The sequence below is a fragment of the Lutjanus erythropterus genome, chromosome 9 (genome assembly GCF_056507025.1).
Source record: "Lutjanus erythropterus isolate fLutEry1 chromosome 9, fLutEry1.hap2, whole genome shotgun sequence".
Taxonomy (NCBI): Eukaryota; Metazoa; Chordata; class Actinopteri; order Lutjaniformes; family Lutjanidae; genus Lutjanus; species Lutjanus erythropterus.
Window position 1 is genome coordinate 11,419,801 of NC_139325.1, and position 16,812 is coordinate 11,436,612.

Here is a 16,812-nt window from a genome sequence, read left to right on the forward strand (position 1 = left end):
CACAGGTAATAGCAAGAGTCACATTATAAGATGGTTACCTTATATTTCTGACACTGTCAGAATTTTTGTTGTGGGCTATCAAGAACGTGACAACAGACATCTCTGAACCAGAATTCAATGTTAATGTTTTTTTTTTTACTTTGTGGGTCAGAAATGTACTTGTTTGTTATTAAAGGGTTAGGGTTAGGGTTAGAAAATAAAATTAATTGCCATGTTTAACCTAGGGCATCAAAGTCCAAAAATATGACAGAAAATAGTGACACATTCAAGTTTTTCACAGTCAAGGGTGATGTCTTTAAATGTCTTGTTTTGTCAGTTTAAATACAAATATGTTCAGTTTAATATTGTAATTAATGAAGAAAAGCAGGAAACAGGAAATCTCCATAGCTGAGAGCATTTTCAGCCATTTTGCCTGAAAAATGACTTTTCAGGCTACTGCTTGCCTTGTCAGGCAAGTGAGTTGCTTGATTTACTTGCCCCACATATCAGTTGAATAATGTGGCCCAGGTTCACGTAGGACCACTGTTTTGAAGCCACATGGTACACTTCTTTAATGTTGGTCATCTTTTGTCTGTGACAGCCCAAAATCACAGAGCGTAGAACCCGTCTTTACAAAAGGTACTAAACTCCCACCTGCTTCGACTTTGCCACTATAAATGGGAAGCTCTGTTTTGCTGAAAGAAGAGCAAACATGCTTAGTCAACTTACTCCACATACTTGAAGATAAAATCCTAGCTGGATGGTTGAAAGTGATACCAAAGCTGATATTTCACCTGTGCTCATTGTGAAAAGTCAATAGCTCACAATTTGAGCTCTCTAAACTCTCAGCAATACATTCTTCAAATTCCAGTGTGAAAGCCATGTATAAACACTGAGGCCAGGGACACATGATGAACACAGAGAGAGGTATTCCTAGGTTTTCAGGTTGCTACATGAATGACAGGGCAAAGCGCTGCCTGGTAGATGCATATATGTGTGTGTATGTGTGGTGTGTTGTTGAACCAGGAGGGCATTGTGTGAGGTGGGGTGTGAAAGTCAGGTCGCCAGGGGATTGACTTCTCCGCACCGACAGCGCTCGGAGGCTCTGTCACTCAGCAGGTACACCTCATCGCTGGGGAACGCGTTCTCACTACAGAATAAACACACCTCACATCTTCTGCTCTCACTCACAGGCTGCGGCCAAGTGGTGCCAGGCCTGATGACAAAAACACCGAGCGAAAAACTGGCCACAAATTTCACATGGCATGTTGACGGATGCCGTAAACTATAGCGGGTGATGGATGTCAAGACCTGGAGAAATACTGTGCATGATGAGTGCAGAGTGTGCAGCTTGTGAAAAGCACACATGTCACTGGCAATAAAAATGGTGGGAAATATTTATGATGATTACCATTAGGAGGCAGGTAGGTGAAGCGCTGGTACTGGCTCCTCTTCCTCTTGCCATTGCAGACGTAGAAGTTGACCTGCACCGGGCTGGATGTCCTCTGGTTCCTGTAGGGCGGGACCTCCACTACAAGAGTACTCTAAAATACAAACATGATACAATTATGAGAGAAGACTGCTGATGCCACCAAAAATAATCTACCTTTAGGTGACAGAACACCTGAGGTGAGGACAGGAAAGAGAATGAGAGAGCGTGGGGATGACATGAGCAAAGAGCGGCAGGTGGGAATCAAACCCACTTTTTTTTACCATATCGTGCAGCTCCAATCTGAACTGTCCTTTTAATATCACGCTCTAAATATAAGTGTGTAGCATGACTTCCTGCAGCACACTAATCAACAGCTATGTTTATTTGGCAGCTGGCCTGCATTTAGGGTACTGTTTCCCAGAGGCTGGGCTGGAAGCTGGTCTAAATGAGCTCGTCTGGACTGTGTAGACCCAGCAGTAGAGCCCATGAGGTTGGTCCACTGCCCGTGTTTGTGTCTGAGGAAAACCCCAGGGCTTTAGCTCTGTCCCCAACTGTACAGCTCGAGAGGAGTAGAGAGTTAGCCAGCTTATTTGTTTGCACAGCCATGTCTCCCTGTGGAGAGGCTGGCCTGTCCCCCTCCCCCGACCCCCGAAGGCCAGACCTGGCAAGTCTGGACTGATGTGAACTTTTAACCGCTTTCTTTCTGACAAGGGAACATGGGTAGAATTTGTCTGAGCGGTTGTGTCTAATTCCTGGGATGGCTGTCACACTCAGAGGGGCCGGGATATGAGAAACTGTGACAGGGAAGCAGGCTTGTGTTGGTCATCACTGTTGATGGAGGGAGCCGTGAGGCCGGGGGTTGGAGGTCTGCCCTCCAGATGACGACAAAGCAAACCTGCAGGTGGCTGATTGAGTGCGTAAAGTGTGTGTGTGCACATGGCTTTCCCCTCTCCGTCCTAACCAATGAAAGTTAGCATGCTCTGGATGGCAATAAAAACACAGCGAGGCAGGCAGGCTGGAGCAATTTAAACTAGTCTGGAGGCGACTGACATAAGAAGAAGGCCAGTGCTCGCTGGCTTGTCTCTCCCTACTTGTTTGTTGGATCTACAAATAAACACACTGCTGTATTTGTCTTTCATCGACCTCGCCTCTCCACACACCGCCGCCCCCGGCTGAGCCTTGCACGCCCGCTAATTTCGCAGCATCTGGGACTCCATCCATGGCCCATCAGCCAGCCCTCCAGGCCAATTAGACATCAGAGTCCATATTTACCATCCTGATGCAACCAAGTCATTTACCTGAGTGAAATAACAGCAATAGCAAGGACAAAAACACCCTGAAGTTGCAGCATTTAGATGTGTGTGGCTTATTTCAGACAGTGTAAATTGCCTCGGTTAGTTTACCAAAAAAAAAAGGGGGGGGGGGGGGGGGGTGCTGCTGATGAAAGGCATCAGCAATTCAAAACATACCGTCATCACGCACGAGCAAACAGGTTTTTGCAGATCCTGTGCTTGACTCTCCACACTGAGAGCAGATCTAACAAACCTCAGTGAAATCTTAATTAACTCCAGAGCACAACTAGCTGCCTGTGACACGAAGAACAACATTTGCTTCATTTCCCTCTCTTGACGATTCTTTTTCACTGCGTTTTATATTAACACGATCTGAATGTGTGACTGAGCGTCAGGAAAATGAGCGCCCTGGTTTATTTTCTCATTATGGCTCTCATGAAAAGCAGCAGGTAAAAAGCAGGGGTGTAATCTGCTCTTGGCTGCAGGATCCCGGCACAGCCGAGGTGTCGAGGTCCAATTCACCACGCCACAACACTCTGCTGTGAACTAAACGTCTGGCTATGCTGGGAGGGCTGTGGCGTGACTGTGTGTGTGTAGGGGTGTGTGTGTTTGTGCTTCCATCCTGTAATCCGTGTGTGTTTTTTTGAGATGCAAAAACAATATGACAGCCCCTGTTTACTCCGTGAGGGTACACAGATTTTGTGAAAATTCCATTCAGGATTGCATGGGCTAATCATCATTGTCTATGTTGCAACTCGCAACGCCTTAGCAAAGGTTACATCATTACAGGGGACAGATGAGGAGGAGACAGAGGGAGGAAAGGAGAAAGTGTCAAGGGAGGGTGGGACTGAAGACAGCAGGAGCATTACCAATGAGTCATGTCAGTGAGGTGCACTTACAGATTTGACGGAGTTCTTGTCAACTTTGGCTTCTGTCTCCCACAGATGATGCCCGTCTATTGACAAAAGAATAAAATACAATATTCAGTATGGCTCATTATGAACATTATGTATCATTATACAAACAGGATGGAACTTAAATGGAGGATGGCAATAATATGCAGATGATACCAGTAAAGAAGAAGAGATGTGCTTTGGGTGGCTTAGGGTATTAGGAGTTTTAGCATTTTGTTCAGTGTAGTGCTGAAACAATTTCTCAATTAGTCAATAATAAGTGGTCAACAGCAGTTAAAGCAAAAATGCCCTGTTTTGCTCTCAGCACCAATAACAGTAAGAGCAAACTTGGTACCCAGTGCAATATCTTCTTCTCCATCATGGAAAAGGCATGACCCACCCTCCTCTGCCTCTGATTGGCTTACCCTGCATTGTAATCCTAACCTTTAACACTTAATGCCCCTTCTTACACCTAAAACTAACCCACATCAATAACCTAAACCAATGAAAGTAATGAGTACTAGCCAATCAGAATCAGAGTTGGGCGGGTTATGACTTTGCCATCCTTAGAAAAAAAGGTGTACCGAGTGGAAAATTTCCCTAACTTTTTGTGCCATGCCCCTTCTTCAGAAGGTGAAACAAAGGCCACGCCCCCCTTCAGCACAGTAATTATCAATCATCAACAATAACTGGGGAAGGAACTGATAAAAAAGGATTTAAGTTGAATTTAGTGAAATAAAAGTCAGCATGATAGTATCAGGAGCTCTTGTTTATTTCCCCTCCATAAATCAATGTTTTGCTAACATTAGCTATCAAATATAACAAGCTAGCTCAATAGTGAAGCAGATTGGTCAGCTAATTAGCTTGCATTTTAATGATGTAGATTAGCTAGCTAGTTAGAATTGTTATTAGAGCACAGAGCAAAAAGGAATAGTTCTTAAGAACGGTCAACTAATAAAAAAAAAAAAAAGTAATAACCCTATAAAAGGTAATTGTAACTCTGATTCTTGACTGGGACTGCCCAGTGTCTTAGTGGTTATCTCCATTAAGTTCTTCACTATTTTTCTGTCCCATTTTCTAGTTTTCTTCCTTATTTCTCTTCTGAATTCTGCTTTGTGAAATTACAAAAAAAGAAGCCTTGGTTTGTTCTCTCATTCTTCTCATCTCCATCTTGTTGTGGTAAGGAGGTTTCCCTTGCTGCCATGCAATAAAAGGCCTGAGAGCTACTGCAGCTGCTGCTGCGAGCCTGCAGAAGCTCAGCTCACATTCTTTAGGTTCTCTCTGTGATTTCATGCCACACCTTAGTGAACAGACGCTCTGAGCTCTGCTAGGGCAATCAGCACCGACCACAGTGCCATTTTTTGTTTTTTTTCTTTTTTTCTTTCAGAACCGATGACTCATTAGGGGCTGTCAGAAATAGAAGTGACACAGAACAGCCTTTGTGTCAGTGGCACACCATGTGAGGCAATATCATGGGCACTGTGGCACTAGGCTACTACCGTATGTTAGCGGGGGTAGGCAGGCAGCAGCTGTGTCTTTATGGATCCAGCAGTGTAGTCACCGCTGTAACACTGCACTTGGGACAGGAAGCCATCAGATAAGATAATCAGAGTCAGTATCCAAATAACTGATAGCAGAAGTCTAGCAGCTCTGGAAGATGTAAAACTTTTGTTTTTTTCCCTAAGCATTATGTTTTTCACATCACGCAGCAGCGAGTGAAAGAATAAAGGATCCCAGTCACGGTTGGCTTATTATTGGTGAGCTGTGGTAGTGGGGGCGGGTGGTCAGCTTTTTTATTCAGAGAGTGAACATCAGTAGATATCTCTTTCCAAAGTGGATATATAAAAACTGGGGGGAAGAGAAAAACAGACGGGGAAGAGATCAGATAAGGGTTTTCTATTTGAACTGAGGGGAAATAAGAGTTGCATATGGAGAAATGTGAATCGCTGTAATGGAGATGATGTGGACGACTGGGGAATAGAAGCACTGACGGACTGCCATGGGGCACAGCACTGATACTGTGCATGTGGGCAGGCGATTGAGATGCTCAAAAGAATGAGGCACACGTAATGCTGTGAAGTGGCTGGGAGTATGGAAGGGCAATTAGAGCAAGCACAGACAGGGAGAAGGTCAGAGAAAGGGAGAGAGACAGAGACAAACAGAGATGAGCGTTCCTCATGTTACGTCTCGGGGAACCAAGAGGGAATCTCACCCGCCTCCGCTCTGGGAGACACTCCAAGAGGGGAAACCTTAGACTACGACGTCAACCCCAACCTCCACGAGTAAACATGTTTTTCAAACTTTTCTCCCTTCTTGATCTTTTCTCTCACCTTTTATACCTCTCAGTCACTTTATTCCCCTCAAACTTTTCAACAACTGCTCCGTCAGACTTCGCAAATCTGTTACTAAGACTGAATTGGGATGGAGCCACACGTGGCATACCTTTGCGAGTCAGAGAAGTGCTGTACGACTGATAACCACAGAACTTTCCATTCACTCCTTCTTCCCTGCAACATCTGCAAAACGCTTCTGTTCCCGACAACACCTCCTCCTTCACGCAGCCTCTCCACCCACGCGTAATGCACACACACAGATGCAAACGCATGCACACACGCAGCCACAGTATCCTCTGCCTTTGTTCTGGCCTTCAAACTTGAAAGATAAGCAGGGGAAGCACAAAACAATAGGTGGTACAGGAGCCATGTCTGGAGAAGTCACATTTAAGTAAAGAAATGAATGGACACATGCAAGCACACAGACAAATAGAATCACACACCTATTCTTAGACTTTCTGCTTGAAGGTAAACCAACCATCTGTCTATTCTTGTACATGACTCACTTGTGTAAATGAGATCCACAAAGACTAACACCAACACAGACAGACAACCAAGACAACACACTCATTCATCAGGTAATTAGACCAAGGGTAGGGTGAGGCTTGTGTATTGAGACCCAGACAAGGCCAAGACTTTATGGAGTTGAGCCCAAGACCAGAGTGTATCGAGACCAAGACATGGCCAGGATTTTAAGGGGTTGAGACCAAATCATGACCAAGACCAGAGTGTTTCAAGACCATGCCACGACATGACTCGCTTCATCTGTTTTAATGACATATGTCTCTATGTATACACACCTACACGTACTGTGACAGATGTTTTGTTAAAATAATTAAAAGGAATCGCAGAAGTGAATATTTACGTGTCGGAATTTTCCAGATACTAAGGAGATTATATCAACTTGATGATCTTGATTCAACATCGTGTTTTACCATCTACCTAATACGATACAAGTTTTTGTGCAAACATCAGGTTTCCTGGGTGACTCGTCTTTCCTGAGAAACCACCATCAAGTACATACTTGATGACACTTTAGTTTCACTTTCAGTTCACTTTGAACGATATAATCCAATCACGATGATGTTAACAAATGTGTCAGACAATGCACAACTTAGTGATATCCCTGCGGTTTGCTAGTCGACTAGCTTGAATTAAAATCTTGAGTCCTCTTTGTCTGGGACAAGACAGAGTAAAAATGTGATTGTTTTCAAAACTAATCTTGCGTACTACAACACCACTATAGTTAATGGTAAAGATGTGTCCTCAACTCAGTGTAAACTCTAGTTGATGATCATCAAAAGGCAAACAGCCACTGCAGATACTAACTGTCTTTTTAATCATATTCATTGGGTTTTATATCTAGCAAATCCCAACTTGACTAATACCAAGCTGAATAATGACTTCTTTGTCCTCAAAATGACCTTACAGGCTTTGGTTTTCCAGACAGTCATTTTCTTTCAAAAAGTGTTGTGTAGTGCACAACAACTTCCACTGACCAGAAGAGAGTTCACTTTAGTATTTTTGAGAATGGAAAATATGATTCACATGCTTAATTGCGGAGGTTGTCTTGTGAAACAACCCAGACATATTTTGCATCTATGTCACTTTTCCAGAGAAGAATTTTATTTTTTCTCTCTTTCCTGTTTACATATGTCAAGTTTATTTTCCGTTTTAGCACCACTCTGCTGCTGCTACTTGGACTGAAAATGCCTGAAGAAATTTTACACATATTTTCATGGCAATTACCTTGTTGTCCAATGCAAAGCAAAGCCAAAGGGCTAAAAGAGGTTTCCCCATGACTGATCGCAGAGGTGCAGCTGCTTTCCTCTCTAAAAGCACCTGACCTCTGCCAATCTGAGGACTGGTGAAATCGGAGAAAGGCGGGTCTGCTTCAGATTGAGAAGCTTCCATATAAATTATGACCTGACAGTGGATTTGTGCTGGTTTTATAGTCAGGAAGTGAGTTATTCTTGGTGTATAACAGAGAAAGCGTGAGCTGACTTGACCTGTGGGTGCAGGCTGAGGAGGATGGTGGCTAGCAGAGTCAGGTTTTATCCTCCATTTAAGACTCCAGCTGTGTGGCATTGAGTCTGAAAAAGATCTAAAGACTGACAGAGTTGGCTGGAAGATCATCCAGACTTTTACATTTGTATTATATTTGTGTTCACAAGGACAACATCAAGGTTGGTTGCTCTCCATGCTGTGTTGCACAGTACATCACAGCCTAGGGAGGGTCACAGCAAGCCCCCTACCTACAAACCCTGGATGTATGACAAAAAGGAGTGCATGTAGACGCTGTTTTGGTATTTGAGCAGGGCCCCATGCACTGTGAAAGGGGTATTCCTTAGAATCAGCCCCAGAGAGGGCAACAGAAACGGTCTCTCTTTGATTTGAACTACTTATCCGGCTATACCATGTTCAGACAAGTAAGAAAGGGTGGAGGCCAGAGGACAATCTAGACATCTCTCTGTTATAATACTGATATGATCCAACCGATTCTTTTTGATGAACAGACGTGCCCAAAGAAGAAGCATTCCTAAAATGGTGCACTGGCCTGTTGCTGATTAATCTTTGCATCATGAAAGAAATACATTTTAATGAGCCAAAGTCTTTTAAGATGAGAGTCTAACTTTCAGTTCTATTTCAAATGCTGTAAGCTTCACCTTTACATGGGAGCCTATAGGCTTATAGGCACCATGACATTTTACATGTGAATGTAATAGAGAAAAAAAATGTGAGATGAAATGGTATAAAGTCCTCATATGGAGAAAGCCGGGTGGTTGGATGGGTCAAACAAACTTTGACTTTCACCTAAGAGACTGCAGTCAAAATTCTACTTATATCACCTATATAACTTGACTTACATAACAAATATACAGATTTTAACCCAAATCACAATCTTTTCCAAAATAAACCACCTAAACCAAGTGCTTTTGGTACCTAAACCTAACCAGACTGCAACAATGTTAACCATGACATGAAGGTCACCTGACAATGACAACAAAGGTTTCTTGGCCATCGTTACCATGTCCAAACTAAAGAACACTAAATGCAAAATATCCTTAGACGTGTTGTGCTATTTCAACACCATCCAATGAGATTATGTTGTATGATTCACCCTTCACTCTTTACCAAAGGTACACCCATAGACATGCAGTACTTAATGCATGATTCACTTTATGGGGGATGTCAAAGGAGCATGAGAGGCCGCTGAAGCCCCTACAGCTTTGTGAAAGGGCTCCTAGAACTACAATTATTATACATAATTATTGATTTTGGTGCTGTATACTGTCCTAATTAGACAGGATACTGTAACTCATACGTCTCTGATCTCTACCCTGAAGCAGGGGTGGAGGTTGACCTTACACTGCCATAGTGCCAAGACTCTGAGCCAAGATTATGCAGGTTGCCCTTGCCTTAAGACAAAGGGCAGTCTAGACATATTGCTAGAAGTACAATACATCGACCGATTTGTCTTGTGTTTAGACTTGCCCAAGGTGTTCATCGAAGTATAAACATTGTCTGAATGAACTCACATCTGAGTCTATAAAGCCTGCGTTCCTTGAATTATGAAGGTATGAGAACCCAAATATTTCAGCATGTTGCAGAGGAGTTTCCACATGACAAGAGTAATAGCCGAGGGGTATTGTTGTGGCCCGTGCTGTCCTAATGTTACAGATTATACTGTAGCTCTGAATTCTCTTAGTCTTGGCTGTGAGCTCGACCAGCCTGAAGCGGAGGTGGAGAAGCTGCAGCCCAGGCTGTGTGGTGCTGCCGAGCTCCAGGCAACGCTCCAATCCCACCAGATGTAAAAACTATCCAGCTCACCAGGGAATTCCCTTACCTCCCGTCTGAGTCAGAGTGTAGGCTTTCCCCAGCTCGCTCTCTCTCTAGCTCTGTTTGTCTGTCTGTCTGCTTGTCTGTCTCCCTCTATTTTCCCTGCCTCTAGCTCTCATTCCATCCATGGAAAGCAGGGCAAGCCAGAACACACACTGCAATAGGTGCGCCAGGTATGTCCTCCTACTGTAGTGCCAAAAGAGCGGTTTGGGCAAACCAAAACACTGACACAACCTCAACACATACACATAATAAAATAACAGGAAAACTGAACCAAGCACAACAATGCAAAATAAGATGGAAAGTTTCATAAATGCCCACATTGCGGCTAAAACTCTCCACTGCATGAAAAAAATCTTAAGGTCGATTAAAAATACATGTCAACAATAATTACTGCTAAACAGAATGTTTATGGTGCAGCGGAACACTGAAAATTTTTTTTAGAAAACTCATAATTTCAAGGCCTTCACTGGATTTCTGATTTCTGAATCTGATTATATTATATTAGATTTTATTTCAAACATGTTGAAATAAAATAAAATAGAATATACAAGTACAGAAAAAAAAATAAAACTAGCAAATGAACTTAACAGCATTTTCAGCAGAAAGAAATAATTCATGTCTGTTCAAAAAGGAGTGGGACGAATTTATCAAGTCCTACCCCCTTTTTTAATTTCATCACATTCATAACACAGCAAGAGCAAATAATCAACTAGATACAAGTTGGACTAAAACTTCAATCTTTGAATTTTAGAAACTACCCCAAAATTGTATTTTAAAAAATGTTCACAGTGAGCTGTCATTCTTTGGATGCTCGAAAATGAAATGGTTGCCCCTGAAAATATGAAATATTACTGAGTGTCACTTCAATGAGTTTACTCAATAATTATTTTCTATATTGATTATTCTGTCAATTACTTTCTCAACTGATTGATTAGTTGTTTGGTTCAGGAAATGTCAGAAAATGATGAAAAAGGTTTTCTGAAGCCTAAAATAACTTAAATCTTCAAATGTCTTGTTTTGTGCACAACAATTCTCTCAAACACTCATAGAGGAGCAAACAAACTATAAAATATTCACACTGGAGAAGCTAAGATCAGAGACTTTGGACATTTTTATTTAAAAACTGACTCAAAATAGTTAATCAATTATCAAAATAATTGGTGATTAATTAAAAAGTCCATAATCATCAATTAATTGTTGCATCTGTAGTTTCTATCACTCAAAGATTTAGGTTTATCTTAAGAAAACAGGAAATCATCTCAACAAAACATTATGAAAACATTACATTGCGAGTTGGTAAAGTTTTTGCAAAACTGAAGAATATGAAACTCAAAAATCTATTAAAGTAAACTGCCTTGAAATTTTGAGCTCTCTCTACTTTTCCATTTTTACAGTGAAACAGCTTGAGTCTATTATCCAGCCGCAGTCTGATTAATTTAATCTCCCTGCTGTGATCTGTGATAAACTAAAAACTAGGATAAGTAGTTGTACTGATTCATCCATTAAAAGTTGTAAATAAAGTTTATTTTTAAAATTCACAGGAATACATGAAACATTTTCTTGGAACTTCATAAAAAATGACCCTACACTGGTCATTCATTAACTAACAATAGTCAGCATCAGGGCAGGATCTAATTACTCGTAGGCTCCAATTTCTCAGTTCACAAGGTCATGAGCAGGATTTCTAAGGAAGTCCCATCTTTTTCTGCCACCCCTCTTCCTCTCCTCTTCCTCCCCTCTCCCTCTCCTCCCTGCCTACCCTCTCAGGGTCTTGTCTTTTCCGTTTCACCCCTCTACAGGGAATCCCTCGCAGATGACTCACTGAAAACACTTCCTACTGAACAACGCAAACAGGCCCGCAGGCTAGCAGCAATAGTGCGCACACACGTACATAACAACAAACACACACTCTGAGGCACATGCAGTGGATGCACAGAGTTTGCGTCAGTTATCCTGTGGGTGACAGAGTGGAGCAGTGGGGACGGACGTGGCATTTGAAAAGTAGAAGTAATTATTTTTCAAGGCGCATTAAGGTCTCCCGCAGTGGCAACAGCTATGAGCTCTGCTCATTTGATACTGGGACATCTCAGGGGGGGACAGACAGACAGTCAAAACAACACAGGAGGAAGAGACGAAGAATAAAGTGGCAGCAAAGGACAGACAGAGGGAGATTTAATAGTACAACAGGTTAAAAAATACGTAGCTTCTTCTTTATATACTTTCCCATGAAGAAACAACAGCAACATCAACAGCCTGCCCTTCACAGATATAACATTTAAAGCACACATCATTGTATGTTCACACCAGGAATACTAATGCAGATCTCTACATTACACCTTATGTTTGACCAAAAAATACGATTTAAACATTTAAATTAAAATTTAACCAACCTGTAGATGTGGCCAAGTTAACGGTGTGCCCTCTCATTTATTTATTTTAAGCTTTAAAAAATGTTTTTTTCAAATTCATCTCTGATAGCTTTTTCATGGACCTCCAATTAAAGGGTGAGTCTGGATTATTTGAAATGGGCTTGCATGAGACACTCATCTATAGCCAGTGTATTACAGTAGATGTGGTTTGACACACCCCTGGTTTGGAGAAGCAGAAGTCTTGGTGTAGGTAGGTAAGCTATGTATTGCTGACAAAAGTGTCAGCAGAAAAATGTATTTTAACTACCAAAGAAAATGCCCACCTAAAAAAATCAATATCTGTTTAATTGTGCGCAATATAATATATATATTTTTTGACAGAAAACTGCCATTATACATGCCAAATAGCACTTTATCCACAACAACCAGACTCCATTGGCAAAATCAGTAATTTTTCTTTGCAGAACATGGAAGTTAATAGTTTACCACTGCTTTAATATGTTAATTTGTTTGTGTTACTGTGTGATTTCAGTGAATCCAAACTAACTTTAACACACCAAAGTCACACTATAGCACATACAAACTAACCAATCAAGGCTCAGATAGACCAGCAACTTCTGTATTCTGTGAGGTAAAATGAATGATTTTGCCAATGGAGTTTGGTTAGTCCAGATGACAGCTTTATTTGGTGCATATAACAACATTTTCCTTTCGCAAAAAGCGACTGACAGCAGGGTAAAGCAGTCTGTTGGTGGCTAAATGTACTTCAGCCAACTGAAGATTTCCACACTGGGACTCTTGTGTCTTCTCCATACTGGGGGCGTGTCGACCACCATATACTGTAGGTAATATGCTGACTATGGATCAGTACCTCACACAACCGCACTTCAAATAATCCAAACTATCACTTTAAGGTTACTTAACATTTATTAAAGTAAGTAAACATTTTATCAGTTTGAGATTATGCCAGTGGCCCCAACAACAAGTGTAAATTAAAGTGGCAACATGCAGCTCCAGTGTCAATGATTTGCCTAGTGTCTCTGTTCTCATCACTTAACCAGAAACTGTTAATGGGACAATCTCTCAAATGTTGATGTCATCCATTATTTAAGAGCTCAGTAATGAATTGTAATCTTCAGGCAATTCCAAAGCAGCCATCTGGGTATGTTTATGCTAAAAGCAGCTACATCCTTGAGTCTGCAAAAGCAAATGGAAACAGTTAAATAAATACATGTATTTATGATTTATGGCTGTCTCATTTGCACTAATAGGCTTTTGTGCTGTGTGTGATCTCCGTCTGACTCAACTTGGATGATTTTAACTGTATATAATCATTCACACAAGTTGGATCGGGACACTGAAAAACCGTCTGCTGCTCTTTAGGATTTGTGGAATTTTCTGGAAGGTGTTTATTGGAGTCAATTTTGGAAAGTGAGCAGCCGTCCTGACCTTTGATGGCAGCGACAGTAATGGCTGTCACCACTGTGGCAAAAGCAGTGATTGGTGTGGTGCTGTACAAAGCGCTCGGCTCTGTGTACGCGTGTGTGTGTCCCACTGTGTGTGTAAGCACATGTCTGTGAGTAGTAATTATTGCGGTGCGATGCTCTGTATTTCATGGGTGCATTTAGTCATGAACTTTTCCAGAGGAAAATAAAATGAAAGTTATAGAATAAATCTGTAATATAATTATAATTTTATTGGTCTCTTTTTTTTCCTCATCCCAGGCCGGTCCTTCTAAATCAACAATCAGAGAAATTTTAAGTCTTCATGAAACAGCAGGATTCTCTGATTAAAATGCCAAAAGACAATATTTTGCAGTGTATTTGGGACATAAGTACTTTTCCACACTCACACTCGCTCATAGATAGCTGCCATTAGTGAGTGATGTGTGTGTTCTTGTGTGTGCATGTGTGTCGGCCTGTCTGTAATGGGCTTTTTGACTTAGGAGACCCTGGAAGTGGTGGGTCATTAAAGTTAACATAAAAGCAGACTAAGTAGTAGACAGACAACCTCTCTTTCGATCTCCCTCTTCTTCTCCTCGACACCACAGAGACGGAAAACAAACCGCTGAAATGTCGATGGCAGGCACGAGTGTGGGGATCCCGCTAGCGCAGAGCTCCACACCGGCTAATGTCTTTAACGGGTATCAAGGATAGAGGTAAGAAGTGCGGAGAATGAAGGAGTGAAAGGAGAGGAAAGGAGGAAACAGAGAACCCGGGGTGGACAGAGAGGAAGGGAGAATGGGGGTGAAAAAAGGGAAATGTGGCCTATGAAGGGGCCATGAGTCTCAAATAGCAGAAGGGTGGAGAGGTGAAGGTGTTGTGTATGTATGGGCTTTCCTCTCCAGGGGATCCCCCTCCATGACTAAGTAAAGCCAGGAGGAGGGAGACCCCCATATCACCAAGTTCATCCACCTCCCTCTCTACAGCTATGACTATCCCTTAACCCCTAAGGTGCTTAAGAGTACTCACTGGTGAGGCAAGGCATGAGTCTAGAGAAGAGTGAGACATTTTGTCTTTCCTTTAGCTTGCCTTCTTTTTAAAGTATATATTTTTTCAATGTTTTAATAAAATTGGGGAATAGTATAAATTTGGAATAAGAGTATAAATTTTGCATGAAATGGCTTGACACAATACTGAAATATACAGGTAATCAATTATTTAAATTGTTCAATTTGGTCAGGTTTGCTACTTTGTCGCAAAATGGCAAGATGGAGTTTTTATTTAACCATTTGCTTCCATTTCTGCAGCAATATACAGCAAATGTTTTTGTCAGTGATTTATACATTTTATTGTAGACAATGAATGTGTATAGATCTGATTGTGAATTCAGATTTTTATCAAGTCTGACCTGTTGATTCAGATTCTCTTTCCTTCTAACAACTATAATTGACAGCATACACACACAAACCTTTTTGTCACTTTTTTTCAGTAGAATTTTAAATAATAATAAAGTAACTTGTGCTCCAGATTACTATCAGGCCCTATAGTCTTTTATTTCTCGTTTCTCTCTACTTATGTCCTCTCCTCTATTTCTCCATCTCTTCTTTTCTACTGCTCCTCTGAACACCAACGAAATGCTGGCATGTGTGTGTGGCCGTGACCACTGCTGCTGAATATAGCTGTGACGCTGTCGCCGCCATAGACGTACTGCTGCTGGAGCGCACCAGAATGACGACTTTTTTTCTTCTTCACAGTTTACATAATCTGATCTTTATTAATTTATTCATAGGGTCATTGATGCATGCAAAGACAGTTTTCTTCTACTATGTGAGATGTGCTTTGTTTTGTGTACTACCCTGAAACCTCTTGGTGACCTCAGTCTGGGAAGAAAAAAAATTAAACAGTGTAGATGAGGTCAAAGGCATTTTTTTTGCCTAACTAGAGGTTTCTTAACCAAAACCATTAGCAGGGATTTTGAAATTTCTCTGTGACTAATCATTTGATGTGTACTATCAGACTTAAGAAACATCTATTCTCTGCCTCCCCCATCCTTCCTTTCTTGTTGCTCATCATCATCATCAGCATTGTGTTTCAACAGATGTCAGAGGTATCACTGTGCTCAGCCTTTGTTTTGATTCATTGGGTGCAATCAAGGAAATGATCATTCACTTCCAAACCTGATCAGGAGTGTTTTTATCATCATCCCCTCACAGTGGGGAAAAGGACAAAAAAAAGAGGAGAAGCCTCTTCATCGTGAGTCAGTGATGTGCGGCCGAGGTGAGTGGGCGGAAGCGGAGAAACGTTAGTGAAAGAAAGCGAGAGGGTTAAATGTCAGAAGAGAAGGGGAGTCAGGAGGGGAGAGAGGGAAAGTGAGAGAAAGAGACGTTGCACATGCCCTGCTTGTGATTCATTCCCTAACTTGTGGCGAGCACCAGTGAACAGGCAATGGAAACTTCAGCAAATGTAAATACGCTTTGGTTAAAAATATAGTGGCTTAATGCACACCACATGTGGCTCTCTGGCAGGGCCTGCTCTATTTTGACGGGAGGAGAGACCGAGGAAATGCGACGGAGGCAGAGAGGGAGAGAGACGTTTGAAAGAGATATTAAGAGGGGAAATTGAGAGGCAGTAAACATGGTCTGGGTGACGGCGGCAGCTTACCCTGCGCCTTCTCCACAAACACCACCTTGGAGTCAGGTAGGAAGTTGAGGCCATTCAGGAGCATCATTTTGCCTCCAGTGGCGTGGCAGCTGTCCATACTCTGCTTCTCCACCAAGGGAAGCTCCTGGGCTGAGCGCTGGGCTGTTGGAGGGAAACACACACACATATAATCTCACTGCCTGATCTCCATCCACTCCAAGAAGCACGAGCCCAGCACACAGCCAGCAAAACAGCAGTTCTTAGTTAGGGAAACAGGCTTATCAACTTTATTATGATGATTTCATGACCCCTAGCTAAGAGGTTTTCAGCCAACAGCTGCTCTTTAAATGACATTTAAAAAAAGGGGGACAACTCACCAAAACAATATTTTCATGGTCAGATGTTTAGTCATTATTTTCCATCAAGTAGCTCACGGCCAACCACCTGTCCTTGCTTTCTATAAACGCGGCTAGCTAGTCACCTTTAGCCTCTGGGATGTGATGACCAGATTCACAGCCAGAGACACATATATTTATTATCACACAGAGTTCTGCAGAGATGATGTATTTTTGTTGGCCATGCCGGAAGT

The 16,812-nt window shown here is 42.0% G+C and overlaps 1 protein-coding gene across 1 annotated transcript in view; it reads right to left on the reverse strand.

Annotated features, from left to right (window-relative positions):
- The window catches only part of LOC146321119 (nuclear factor of activated T-cells, cytoplasmic 1-like), a 90,915-nt gene that overhangs the window by 43,187 nt on the left and 30,916 nt on the right, over positions 1–16,812 (reverse strand). Inside the window, exons 6-8 of the mRNA XM_084726157.1 lie at positions 16,245–16,385; positions 3,603–3,658; positions 1,391–1,523 (exon numbers count right to left, since the gene is read on the reverse strand). Coding sequence (XP_084582283.1) covers positions 1,391–1,523; positions 3,603–3,658; positions 16,245–16,385 — 330 coding nt within the window. The remainder of the gene's footprint in view (positions 1–1,390; positions 1,524–3,602; positions 3,659–16,244; positions 16,386–16,812) is intronic.